Consider the following 14,725-nt stretch of genomic DNA (forward strand, 5'->3'; position numbering starts at 1 on the left):
TAATCACAGCAAAAGAATGGCTGATGAACTGGGAGGTTAAATACACTACTGGAATTCAAAGAACACATGCAATGAGTTGAGTCACCTGTGAATGTATGAACACGTGTATACACATAGGAGCACTGAAAACTATTGCTGCTCAAGTCATAATTCTTTTCTCTTGGTCTCTTTGTGACAATAAGTTCTCAGTCTGGGTATTTCTTTTGAACTTTCACACTTTGAAACTTTTTTTTTTTGTTTTGTGGTTCAGTCTAACAAATCTCATTCATAATTCATCTCCTCCTTATGTCAAAGAGTTCTCTTGGATACTTTGAAATGTACTTATTTTTAAGAACTGGAGTGTTGCATTATCCTTTTATTTTAATCTGGATTCCCATTAGCCCCCACCAAGGCAGCCACCTAATCTTCCCCAGCTTCACTTAAAAGAATTTCTCTTCAGTACTTCACCAAAACAAAAGACACACAAGCTAAAAGCTTTCACAGGGTCCAGAAGGATACTTTGATGCGCCATTAACAATATTGCACAGCGGTTAACATCCAAATCAGTTTCAGTGTAGCACTACCCTGGGCAAAACACGATTTATGTGGGGGGAAATGGTGTCAATTGAGTCTATGTTACCAAAAGTTAACTTTTACATGAATTAATCAAAGCATACTTAATATCATAAGATTCAGGTTCTGAACACTAGAAGCTAATCAGGCACGGACTGTCTTCTCATGGGAGAGCAAAATAATGGTTCCCTTGTCAAATGGGATCATAGCAATGTGTTCGGCAGGTAAAAGCAAACAACATTTCAGTAAATGTATCTTATCTTAGTTCATCACATACTTGTTCTCCTTATCTAACTCGGAAAAATGTTTTTCTTTTTAAATAAAAACTACACATTCTAAATCTGAGTCATCCACTCTTGTACATACACCTCTTTCTGTGATCACTCAAAGATCTGGGCTTATTTTGGGCATGTGTGTCTGCTTACTTCTATTTTTTTCCTCAGTACCAATGTTGTATCTGTCCACTTTGGATTTAGCTGATGGAGTCTTTTATGTGTTTTTCTCTGGCTCATCCCCAGCTGTCCGAAAAAAGGACTTTGCAAACATGACCAGCCTGCTACATCTGACCCTGTCCAGAAACACCATCAGTCAGATTCTCCCCTCAGCTTTCAGTGACCTGCGGAGACTGCGAGCACTCCACCTAGACTCGAACAGATTAACTGTGATCAAGGTAAGACTGATGGATGGAAGGCTGAATGGATTAATGACACAACTGAACAACGGCGATGCAGTGATAGAAATATATAGATAACACTGCGGCAGATGGATACAGAATCTTTGTGATGATATTACTGTAATGTTTCTCACAGCATTTTCACTTTTTCACCAACCAGGATGAACATTTCAAAGGCCTGACCAACCTTCGCCACTTGATCCTGGCCAACAACCAGCTGCACTCCATATCTCCTCATGCCTTTGATGACTTCCTGTCAACACTAGAGGATCTCGACCTCAGTTACAACAACCTTGACCAAGTGCCCTGGGACACAATTGGGCGCCTCACCAATGTCAACACCCTAAACATGGATCATAACCTCATAGAAAATGTTCCCCAAGGGGTATTCACCAACCTGCACAAACTTGCAAGGTAAATTGATAGAGAAAGGTCTGAGGGATGTGTTGACAGGTTTGGGGATCAACTCTGTGTTTTAATATCTGCATCTCTTTCTTTCTCCCCCTCTAATCCATCCCAAATATTTTTTCACAGGCTAGACATGACATCCAACAAGCTGAAGAAAATTCCCCCGGACCCGTTGTTCCTGAGAATCCCAGTTTATGCCAAGTCGAAAGGCTCCCCGCTCTCCTCCCTGGTGTTGAGTTTTGGTGGCAACCCCCTTCACTGTAACTGTGAACTTCTGTGGTTGAGAAGACTGACCAGAGAAGACGACCTTGAGACATGCGCCTCCCCCCCTGACCTCAGTGCCAAGTACTTCTGGACAATACCTGAAGAGGTGACATTTTGAGCTTTTCATTTGTTATCCCGTTTTAAAAGTTATCCCATAACCTGAAACAACAAAAGACCTTTCCTCTTCCCATTTGTAAAATAGCTGATTGTTGAATCTCAATTTGTCCAATAGTGACACTTTAGGTTGCTGGCTAAGTATTTGAAGAATTGGCTCAGCAAGTCTCAACAATCAACTATCTAACAAACTGGACCTTTAATGATTTAAAAATTGCAGAAAAATAATTACGATTTGGAAAAAAAAACTTTCCCACTTTATTTGTTTTTGCCCTTTAGGAGTTTATCTGTGACCCACCAGTTCTGACCCGCAAGTCACCTCATACAGTGGCTATGGAGGGCCAGCCCGCCAGCCTGAAGTGCAAAGCAAATGGTGACCCAGAGCCTGAAGTCCACTGGATCAGCCCTGAAGGACGGCTTATATCTAATGGCTCCAGGTACTGAGACTTCTTGTATAGTCTTATATTCTTGTTTGATCTAAACAACTAAAGGTAAAGGAGTTAATTCAGGGGATGTGACCAGTGTACTCACAGCACCATTCCACTTTGAATGATGTCAGAAACCTAGCACCCCATTTTGCAGGTGGAGGAGAGGGCTTGTTTGAATAGTTTACCCTGTACTCCTCCAACGTGCCAATGTGCAACCAAGTCAAGAAGACAGTGTGTCTGACATAATCTTTGTCTTGGCTGTGGTGGTGCAGCATAGGGACTTGTGTGGGCCAACTATGAATCAGGTTTGGAGGGCATTTGTTGAGGTCACACCTTTCTCATAGTTCAATCTGGTAACCTAGAGGGCAAACGTGTCAAATGTCATCAGCTGTAAAATCAGTGATAATATTTTCAAAATTAATGACACTTTCTTTTGACACATGCATCTTCAACTGTTTTGATTGGACAAGCATTAGTTGGTTTTTGGCTGATGTCAGTAATTATGGGGATGAAGCCCATAGCCAGTTAGCAACATCACCCCTCAGCCTGGCAGTCATTGCATTGATTCTGAGTAGAGTCTGGATGGATACTGGTGGTGGGACTTGGCATCAGAATCAGGTGCTTGGGGCAGCAAAGTACAGATGTGACCAAAACGGGTTGACAAGTAGAGCACTGATTAGCAATTGGCTCCTGTGTGGGTGACACGTGATTAGATGGATAAATGAGAAAGGATTGACTTCATAAATTTGAACTGACAAAATAATGGTGGATCATTTCTCAAACCGAGGTTAATGGGTCTTGGGTCTTTCTTCATTAAAATGAATGGGTGCTTAATGGCCTGGCCCTATTTTAGTATGAAGTGATAACTGTGCCGATCTAAGTTGCAGTCAGAACTAGTGAGGATTACAGTCAGATCCTGCATTCCTCCCGGGAGCCACTGTATATGTTTGTTATAGATTTATTGTACAATCATATTGTATATCCCGATTTGTTCCAGAACATTGGTTTTCCCTAACGGAAGTCTGGAGATCAATGTAACCTCCCTGAAGGATTCAGGAAACTTCACCTGCATCGCCTCCAATGCAGCAGGTGAATCCACAGGAAGGGTAGAACTAGTCGTCACGGCAATGCCCCATCTGGCGAACAGCACAAGCCGCAGCCGAGATCCGTCCTCTGACCCTGCCCCATCTGACATCCTGACCTCCTCGAAAGTTGCTCTGCCTAACAATGAAACAAGAGGGGCAGACCGGAGGGTCTCATTGGTGGAACTGACAGGAAACTCTGCCCTCATCAGATGGAGCAGTCAGACTCCAACATCTGGAGTCAGGATGTTCCAGGTCCAGTACAACAGCTCTGGGGATGATGCACTGGTTTACAGGTCAGTCTTACCACACTGTCGATTTACCATCAGTTTGTCTGCGTGATTCAATTGTAGATGGCGGATTCTGCAAGTCTCTTAAGGCTGTGTGTGTGCACAGTTGTGTGTGAGTTATTCAGGAGACATCAACCTCTGCTATGAGGATGAGAGCAGATGATAGATGATATAAGTGGAGATTAGCCAGTCATCCAGTCGTAAAAGTCTAATCAACTGAAATGATAAAGACATCTGTAGTGGTGTAGAGCCACTGTCGGGTTTGCTGAATGCAGTGAAGTCGCAGCCAAATGTGACGATTGTAGCTGTTGAGCAGGTTTTAACGCTTGTCCGTCAGTTTGGCTTGGTGCTGAATTGATGTGCTGATGCTGTTTCTACATTGATTCATTGCTTGCATTTATGTTATGGCTCTATAAATGTAATGTCGCCTCGTGTTTCGTTGGGTTTGACTTGACAAGGACATTCTTTTGACTCTTTGTCATTACTTTGCTGGATATGTCTGGCACTGTTCAAACTGCTATAACATTTGGTAGTTTTGCCGGATGGCTGCAGGATGAACAGACTGTGTCTGGGTCTCGTGTTGTCTTTCAGTATCCTTTGTGCTCCGTGCCAACATCTCACCTCACATCACCAATATCACCGATGCTCTGTGGATGGGTACCAGTGATGTTCTGGGTGGTTTTAATGCCCCTCTGTAGAGCCTTCTTATCCCAGGCCGTGCAAGAACCATGCCAGTTTGTGATGTTTCGAGTCAGGCTGCTTTCTACTGCTACTTCACAAAAATTGATCAGAATCTGGTCCCCATGGGATGAAAAGACTTTTCTGTGGGTTTTTTTAGCCATGGTAGTGATGTGTTTGAAGGTTCAGTGGAACTTTCAATGGAGTGCAAAGGAATGTCTAAATTGTCTAAATTGATAACTCCCTGGAACAAACAGTCTGCCACCGTACATGTGGCATGCTGTCATCTTAAGTGTAAATAAAATTGGAATGAACACACATATAATTTCAATGGATAAGATGATCAGTTTGAGATGTTATGGTAATTCTTCTCAAATAATGTTATCATTGTAATGAGCCTCATTGTATGCATGGCATTTGAATAGGTATAAAGGTCATTTTGTGGTAAATCACAAACTACAGGCAGGGCATGTTAAACTTTAGTTGACCTGTGCATGACACTGCTTAAAAAAGCACTGGCAACATTATTACCTTAATCCGTGGGAAAACCTTGTAAAACCCTGTTTATTTTCCTAAGTTTTCATATGTTGTGGAGTTGCTATGGTAACAGGTTAGGAAAACCTCGATCCTGTTATGATTGACAGGCAGCTTTAATACTATCACAGACAAGCACTGTGCACCATTTATTTATTTCATTAGTTCAGAGGTGCAATTGAAATGGCCAAATATATCACTCTGTCTTCTGTGATTACAGGAGTAAATCACAAATGTTGTCAAATCAAAACTGCCCGGAAGAGCGTTCTGATAACCAATTTCGTTCCTCTTGGCCTCTTTTTGCTCTTGATCTGCAGCTGAAATTGTCCTTTGGGGAGAATTAATTCTTGTGATGGAGTATGTCAAATCCGTCCATGTTGACAGGCGAATCAGACAGTTCCTCTTAATTTGTGAGAAGTCGGCACTTGTGAGATATGGAAATGGCGGTCTACTGAAAAGTGATTATGATGTTATTTCTGAGCCAGAGAGGGCACTTATTTATTCAGACATGTTAAGCTAACTGTGGGAGACAGGCAGCTTCTTACAATTCTGAGCATGGAAGCCATTCTCCTGCACCTGCCCGACCAAGGTTGGAAACAGTTAGAGGGCTCAGTGTCTCGGCAGGTACAAAATACACTTCACACCGGTCGGGCGTAGGTGTGTGCACATTTGTATTTTGCAAAGTAGTGTCTGGTGGTTCACGATACTAATTAAACTGCACAAAGCTGTAAAGTGTGCAAAGCTTTTCGCACCATGTACAGCATGAAATCAGATGTCCGTTGTCTTCTTTGTTAAATCGAAGTGAGTTGGTTTGCTTTCACTGTAAACAGACGCACAAGATGCTTTGCTTCGTATTCATTTGCAGCATGAACAGAGTTACAGCAGCTCTTTAGCACTGTTTACTGTTCCAAAGGGAACATATTCATGTCATTATTGGGTCTAATCTTACTTAATCACATAAGATGGCGGCTGAATCCTGACTGAGATACCATACATGAAATCCATGGCACTGAGAGCTCCATTAAAAGGGATCATCATGTGCTGGCTCTGTGCTGAGTAAAAAAATAAAAAATAAAAAAAAATAAAAAAAAAACAGCCAGTGTGTCTGTGTGCATGTGTATACAGTTCCTCCCCTCTGTCTTTCTTTGGTCAATATCCATTAGGAGGGGTGAGGCACATTGCAATGAAGAGCGGAGAGGTGGGGGGAGGAGAAGGGAAGGGAGGTGCTGAAGAGAGGAGAAATAGGAAGAGAGAAAACAGTATATTAAAGCTGCAATGAGCTTCAGAAATGTATTTCACACTGTATTGGCTGTTTCTGTTTGTTAATTGCTGTTATTTGTTTTGTCAAGCAGCATATGTCTGAAACTGATCCAAGTCCCACTCGCTGAAGCTTCATCAGTGCTACTGAATAGAATTGAGAGAAGAAAACAAAGTGCGTTCCTTCCCTGTAATGAATAAATGGCCATGTTGCTTTGCGACACAAGCACTGCTGAGCACCTACCTACATGTTTGTTGTAGTGGTTGCCATTCCAGTTTTTTTTTAATCTCATCAGAAAACATTTGAATTCATTCTCTGGTCATTCAGGTAGATAAAAGGCAATGAATTCTATTTTTACTGCATAATAGCTGCTATATTTTTTTCCCCCACTGAGTAAATTACACCAGCCAGAGCATCCAGATCCCAGCCTCTTCGGATCCATACACTGCCCTTGGTGTCGTTTTTATTTAACTTCTATTTAAGCAGGCAGCTCAATTTAGAAGCATTTCCACTTTAGAAAGACAACCAATAGTCCAGAGATTTTCTGAGGAGTTGGGAGCAGAGAGAGGCCTCTCTGACGCAGTCTCAAAACCCCCTGACTACTTACGATCAATGCCATTACAGCTCCAAGTATGTGTGTGAGTCTGTGCGCGTGTGCATTTGTGTGTATGTACTTTGAAAAGCTTGAGTCGGCAGTGAATTAGTTAACTCTGTGTCTGAGACATGCTCTTCAAACCCCCTGACTAATATAATCAATGTCTATTCAAGGGTGGGCTGATGTGCATGTGTGTGTGTGCCGTGAGTGTTTATGTGTGTGTGTGCACACTGGACCAGCTGGCAGTTGTGTATTAGCCAAAAACCCAATGTCAGTTTCACTGCCATCAGTGGTAACATACCTCAGCAGGAGGCCTTTCTGAGTGTCTCTGGTGACAGTGTGTGTGTGTGTGTGTGTGTGTGTGTGTGTGTGTGTGTGTGTGTGTGTGTGTGTGTGTGTGTGTGTGTGAGAGAGAGAGAGACAGAACGAGAGACTTCACAGTGACCCTCATGCCTCTTTTGTACCTAAAACACAACAACTAAAGGTCCAGTGTACTTGTTAACAAGACATAAAAAAAAGTATCTGAAACACTTTGTACATGTATTTTAAGTTTTCCAGCCATTTTTTTTGGGGGGGGGACACTGAATGCCCTTACAAAATAATGATATTAAACACATAACAGGAAACAAGGCAGAGGGGGAGAGAGAGAGAGAGACATATTGTCTGAGGCTTGATTAGAATCATGGATTGTTGGCCTTGGTTAAATACAGAAACAGTCAAAAGTCATTTTGAGAACAACACAGTATTTAACAATATATAACTTCCTTATCTGACCTCAACAGAAGTGCTCTTACCCCACATGAGCAGGATGTGAATCAGTCAAAGCTCTGCATTTTGTTCTGAACACCCACCATCCTCTCTGGACGACTTCACACAACTTGCGGGGCGATACATAAATGTAGCTTTTCCTCCACTGAGGAAGTTTTGGCAGGGAACATAATGCACACAGCAACAGTATAGAAATGTAATTTCACCAGCTTTGAGTTTTGTCCACTGGACAGTGTTTCAGAAACGCTGACATGGTGATATGAAACCAGACAACTGATGTCATAATCTCTGTCCACTTCTTTGTCTCTCTTTTAATATAGTTGGATATATAGGTTCTTTTTAATGGTCCATGACAGACTCAGCCATCAGACAGTGGAAAGTGATAAAGCCTCTGGAAAGAAGAGTGCGCTGGATCGTTTGACTCAACATTTTACTGCCTGTATAATTTAGATAAATTTACACAGACAAATTTCTCCTCAACTTGATGCCTTATCATTAAACTTCCTTTTAATCTTTTTTTTTTCTACATCACTTCCCAGCCTTGATTATGTCCCTATTTCAGCTGTCTACTGTCATGTATTTTTCTCACTAATCACCCTTTGCATTTTCTTCTTTCATGTGCGATCACTGGTGTATGCTTTGTCTTTAAGATGTGTCACTGTTATTTAGTTCAAGTGGTTTTATAATGAATAGGCCTTTTCATGGAGAGACATTGCCTGTGTTCTTTATTCTAACTGTTCTGACAGCTTTATAGGTGGAACTTAATAATTACCTGATTGCAATGGATTTTTTTTTTTTTTTCCTGTAAGGGATAGCTGACAGCCTGGGAGCCAAGAGCAGCTGACAAATGCAAAGCCCAATATATTTCACCAGTGTTTTGCCTTCCATGTGCAGAAGGCAGCGAAAGGCTGTTCCTCCATGATGTTTAATTCATTATAGTAGGTTGCTTGTTGCTGTTTTGTCATTTAAAATGTTGATTTATGCTGCCAGCTGAACGTTTGGGACAAGGAACAGTTCTATATCAAACATGCCATTACGATACAACACAATATACCTTAATGTCCCCCCGGAATCAAACGTTGCACATATAGCTTCCTCCGTACTAGAAATAATAATAAAAAAAAAAAAAAAAACAACAACATATAGACAGCACATAGCAGCACATACAGTTGCAAATGCACGAGATTACATGAGGACTAGGATGGCACTGAGAAGAGTGCATACCTCCACCAACAGTCCCCTTAAACTCAGTCAAGCCTAATCCAATACCAAATAATAATAATAATAATAATAATAATAATAAAAAGGTATACCAGCCATCTAAATACACTTATTTTTTCATGAATAAGATCCATGAATTAGTGTTAAAGAAAGTGTGAAGAAAATGGACCCTGCACCTAAAGTTAATGGGGTCTTTTCTAGCCCAAGACCCACTCTCCATCAAAGTTTCATGGGAATTTGTTCAGCAGTTTTTTGTTTTTTTTTTGTTTTGTTTTTTTGTGCAAACAGACCACCTAACCAACAAACAGACACAGGCAAAAACATAACCTCTGTGTCAGAGGGAATTAAACATATCGCACAAACTATAATATTAAAAAAAAAACACTACGAAGGTATTACGCAACTGCTGCAGCCTCGAACACTTTTTAAAAGTTTAATTGAGGTGATCTGGGTTTACCCAGAGGTCAAGACAGATCAATAGCTTAGATTTCACCACCCGCCCCACCAGGGATAGAACATTATCCGGCCCAGCAAGCCTGGCATTAGCTTGGCTGAACAGGGTAAAGCCCAATCCAGAGCTTCATTTGCCTAAAACTACACTTTTTATTCCTGTATGATTTAAGGCCCTGTCAGAAAGCTCCAGAGGTGATGTATCGCTGGGTGTTCACTCTTGGCCATTATGTGCTCTTTCACTTTTCAATGCGTGCAGTACAACTTTTTTCCCCTGTCTGCCTATCTTTAACAACATTCATTCTGTCAACTGTTGGAAATTACAGCTACTGAGAGTGATTGAGAGTGTTGTACGCATTACACCAGACATAATGAAATGAGCACTGCAATATGAGCAGATAGACCGAGTCAATCTTCGTCACCAGCTATTACCATAAGTACAGCCAGTTACCATGGCGATAACAAAGGTGGCACCTTCTGCAGCTTTAGAATTTTTTTTTTTTTTTTCCATTTCACTGAGTCAAGCAACAGTGTGAGTAAACTTGTGAATTATAAACTGACACCGTTTATAACTAACAATGCACAGCACTCCCCATAAGCCAAAAAAAATTAAATAGATGGGGGGGAAAAAAAAACAGTTGTTAAAAACCCCAAAATGATACCATACAGCTCATCTGTCTTACTAAAAACCCACAGAAGCCAAGAGATCCAAAACTGATTTGAAAAGACAATGTTTACACCCATTTGATTTTGACTTTAGCAGCTGCAGTGGAGATTTCTGCTTGAAGAAGTGTGTAAATAATGTCTTTTCCAAACAATTTGGGATCTTGGGGCTTCAGCCCTGCAATGAGCTGGCAACTCGTCCAGGGTGTACCCTGCCTTCACCCAGAGAGATAACTGGGATTGGCTCCAGCAACCCCCGCGACCCCTTGAAAAAAGGGGGGATAAAGCGGTTACATCCCCACGACCCTCACGGATAAGTGGTCGGTAATGAGATGATGGAGCTTCAGCAGACTGCTGTATGGAGCCTACATGTTTTGTTTTCAGTTCTTTTATATGCTTGAAAATATCAAGTCCGCTTCTACTTCAGTTGTTGAGGAGAATGCTGCAACGCTGTTTTGCCTTGAAGCCCCAGAGATGTTTTGTGTATGAGGAAACTTCAGCCAACTCGCCGACTGAAAGAGGGGGAGGGGCTGATGACTGGACTTTCAATTTTGAGTGAACTTATCTTGTCAAACATAAACTTTTGTTTTAACTCGCTGAACGTGTGTGAGCTCTACCTTTTGGTGTATGGGTGGCCTCTACACCTTCATCTGCAGTGAATGAATTCAGCATGCGGTTTGCGAGCGTTCGTGGATGTGCATGTGACTTCGTGGATATCGGAGGTATGCAGAGTCACAATCATAATGCAGACACGACCGCCTAATGGATGCGGTTAAGCGCAGAGTGGTGCAATGTGAGCGGAACCTGATCTGGCAGCGTTGAGATCTGCCAATCAGAGCAGTGATAACTTTGGTTGCACAGTGACAGTAGCAGTCATTGCTGCATTTCTGCCATTTACAGTAAGTGTACTTTGTTTTGCAACTACACTGCAAAAAATTACCAAAGAAAAAACACATCCACTAAATCACGTGTATTTCAGAGTAAGCGGCTGGTGCTGTAATTTGTTAATTTGTGCTGAAATAGGTAAAACAATTAGCAGCATGCTTAATTACTCATAAAGAGCTTTCGGCAGTGTGTTTTGTCTTCAGGTCTGCAATAGAAAGCCAACTCCATGGAGCTCCACGCTCTTACAGTAAATTCTGGTGTGGGTTTTAAGGTGCATTTAGAGTACATTAACCTCCTGCCGTCGATATGGAGCACCGTCATACACGCAGGAGTTCACACAAACACTTCCTGTAAATGGATAGCTCTTCAAACCCTACTTCTAAGCTCACACTTTTGATTCTTCTCTACATTTAGACCACTTTTGTCTGTCTGGAATCGGGTACGAGTGAGTACACCATTGAGTGTGTGTGGGATTAGGTGGTTTTTTTGAGTGTGTGCTTGCGTGATTGTTTTTGCATCTGTGTTCTGTGTGTCCGGCTTGATCCAAAGAATCGTATTCACCTCACATTCTCCTCTCCACGCGAGGGCACAAAGAGGTACCTGTGAATCACTTTCAATCACAGAGAAACTCATACACACCCACAAAAAGACACGCCGCTGATAACCGCCGAGGCCTGACTCTCCCTCTCTTCTGTCTTTACGTTCATGCCTCGTCCATGGCTCTGTGGTTCTTTGGATAATGGACTCACAGACACATAAAATCTGTGCAGACCAGCAGACTCAGGATTCACTGACTGGAAACGTGCATTAACCAGAGGGGCACTTGGAGAGTGCAGAGCTCCACCAGGGTCAGTGGCCTTCTGTGATATGCAAACCTGCGAGCACACTCAATATATTTATCTGGGCGCACTGTATTTCCCAAACTATTTGACTAATGCTAATATACGGCTGTGCTTAGCTTTATTTAGGGCTTTATTTATTAACTTTATTAGGGCTAGTTTACTAGCAACGAGTGCCTTCTGTATAAAGTTTGAGCAACTTTATATGTCAGACACCCCAGAGGACTACAGATACCTGTGAATGTTCATTCTCATATGGAGCCATTGTATTTCTACACTTGGCTATGTTTTTTTCCCCAACTGAACTTCACTTCCAGCCACTGGATTTTAAGATGGATGGCATGTCAGCATGTATTCCCCAAGGGCTAAATGCACTGCCGCGGTGTTAACCAAAATGAGAAATAGTTCTTGTATCTACCTGTCATTCAGATACACACCAAAATTTAAAGGGTTGTCTCTTGGTCCATGCCTCATCCTTCCAGCAAGGGAAATTCTTGGCGGTAGCTTTCTCTGAATTTCTCCTGACAAACAAACAAGCTAGAAACAAACACACTAGAAACAAACACGCTAGAAACATGGCCTCCTTGGCAGAGGTGGTAGCAGATCGACAATAGAGAGCTGTTTTTGTGCCTGTTATCAGTTCTTTTCTTGAGGATTATAGGGCGTTACCAGATGCAAATGCAGTGTTTTTACTTATCATTAGATGCATTTTGACAGGCGTTGACAGTCCTGCCATTATATGTCCAATTCAATCATCAAATCTGTTGTAGCTCTGATAGGCAGGGTTACACCCCCCCCCCCCCGGCCCGCCCCACGCTAGGGAAGAATGGGTTGAAGGATGAGCAGTGTTTATTTTCTTGATCCTAAAACACCTCCAGCTCCCCTCTGAATGATTAGAACACGCATTACAGACTGCTAAAACCCATTACAGTGTGTGGTATGATGTTAATCGTAAATTGTCAAGCATCATTTAACTGAAACATGGAGGCTTGTGTGTTATGCGTGCATTTGTATTGTGGTGGGTTGGTTTTAAGGGTGTCGGGAGGCAAAAGCATTGGAGCAGATGACGGGAGCATCTGGAGCAGAGCTGGGTGGGCCGAGGTGTGGTGAGCAGGTGGGCGCACGTGCTGCAGCTTACATATACTTTTTAGGACACGTACGGTATGTGGAGCACAGAAAAGCTTGTTCATGTGTGATGCGCATCTGTTCATTTTTGAACGTGTTACATGTGCATTATGCAGTGAAGGTCTCGGTTCTTTGCTCAAAAATAAAGTCAGGTTCACAGACTTCAATGGAAATACAGTGTTAACGAGAGAGGGTTAACGCTTAACACATGTCGAGACTTTCCTTAGATGCTTGGAACTCATTTTTAGGTCTTCAACAAGGCTTCTGTTTAAAGGCTTCTGGTTGTACATTAGCCAGGATTTGCATGTGAAGCTGTATGAGCTAAGAGGCAACATTTATTGTATGAGTAGAGGACTGTAAAATCATGCGTATAGGCTTACAAAAGCATCTATAGTGTGTTACATACAAGCAAGAGACAACAGAGAATGGAACAGTTGTTTATCATCTCAGAAAGTGGCCTCCTCTTTGAAATACTCATGCTGACATTAAACTTATTTTTAGTATTGTGATGCCAGCTGGTTACCCGGGAACAGGTAAAAGAAGTGACATATTGCTTCTACTTAAAATTAACGTTCAAGTGTTTGTTTTTTTCTCACATTTTATAATATATTAACACTTACTGCACTCTATGAACCAACAGAGACTGAATCACTGTGTTTCACCAGAGCTGATGGCAGTATTTTATCACATTGTTGGTGTATATTGATATCAGAATTGTTTTACCTCGTCGTATTCATATTGGCATCCGCACCCAAAAAAATCGTGCACCGGCGGGCTCTACTTCCAATACCGATGGCGCTAAACTTTTGCTATGTATGATGACATTTATTTTGATTCTTTTTAAGTGCTGACCAGAATACCATTTTTGGAGCTTTGAAGCTTCAGTCAAACTGCCACAGATATTCGAAACTATGATGATTATCTACTTATGTACTTTCCTATTAGTGTAACTGTAAGTCTGCTGACAGGAGGGGAGACATCAGTCAATGTGTACTTCACCCCCAGCCCCCGAAGTCTCATCAGTCAACTTGACGGGCGGGCAAGTGTTAAGCAGCTGCCAGTGCGCAGGGAGGGTTGCGAGACCCCCAACAAGCGGCCGTGCTCACGGGGCCGCATTTGTGCATGCGCAGCAGAAATTCTCCCTCCCAGGGTTGCTCTTCTGCTCGAGGATACCGCTCCGTGTGCTCATATAACAAGAGGTTTTGAGACTAATTAAGCATCATGGAGGGGCTTTATTTCACGCTCTTTATCAGAGCTATGACGGATGATAAATTTGGCCCCCTCTGCAATACAAGAAGAGTTATGATACTGATTTGGATGTTGATTACCATGGCAACGGTAGATGCTTTGACGCATTCAGGTCACCCTGAATTTTTCGCTGATTATACGCCTTATTGCCGAATGAATATATTCACAGCTTAAGTTCAGGAGCACCATCTGTCAGTTTTTAAACACCCGCAGTTTAAGTGGTAAATCGGCTCTGCTGACAACAGGAGGAAGAAAAAAAAAAAAAAAAAAAACAAATCACAGAAACCTTCTGTAGTAAATCGAGTGATATGGATAATGAGCTAGTCTTGGTTAGTCCCGTTGCGCACTAAATTACAATTTAATGAGTGAGCCCTGGCCTCATGTGTTTGACCTTGGAATGGGAAGTAATGTGTTATACGGCTCATAAAAACACCGGGGCCCATAAACCACAGCTTTGTGCCATAGTGTGTGGCAGCAGCTCGCTGTAATACATCTACTCAGTGACAATTTCGAGGAGTTGGATCTTCTGATTTGTCAATTAGAAACAAACAAGCTAACAAGATTCACTGCTTCTTAGGGGTTGCTATGGCTGCTTACATACGCACATGCGGAAGATGATTTGGCATTTTTAAAGGCCACTGCCAATACTA

At 42.1% G+C, this 14,725-nt stretch overlaps 1 protein-coding gene across 1 annotated transcript in view; it reads left to right on the forward strand.

Annotated features, from left to right (window-relative positions):
• Positions 1–14,725, forward strand: part of zgc:172282 (leucine-rich repeat and fibronectin type III domain-containing protein 1-like protein) — a 186,607-nt gene that overhangs the window by 108,680 nt on the left and 63,202 nt on the right. The window contains exons 4-8 of the mRNA XM_037084608.1: positions 1,071–1,222; positions 1,386–1,639; positions 1,760–2,003; positions 2,291–2,448; positions 3,437–3,817. Of these exons, the coding sequence (XP_036940503.1) occupies positions 1,071–1,222; positions 1,386–1,639; positions 1,760–2,003; positions 2,291–2,448; positions 3,437–3,817 (1,189 nt within the window). The remainder of the gene's footprint in view (positions 1–1,070; positions 1,223–1,385; positions 1,640–1,759; positions 2,004–2,290; positions 2,449–3,436; positions 3,818–14,725) is intronic.

Source organism: Acanthopagrus latus, chromosome 2, assembly GCF_904848185.1.
Source record: "Acanthopagrus latus isolate v.2019 chromosome 2, fAcaLat1.1, whole genome shotgun sequence".
Taxonomy (NCBI): domain Eukaryota; kingdom Metazoa; phylum Chordata; class Actinopteri; order Spariformes; family Sparidae; genus Acanthopagrus; species Acanthopagrus latus.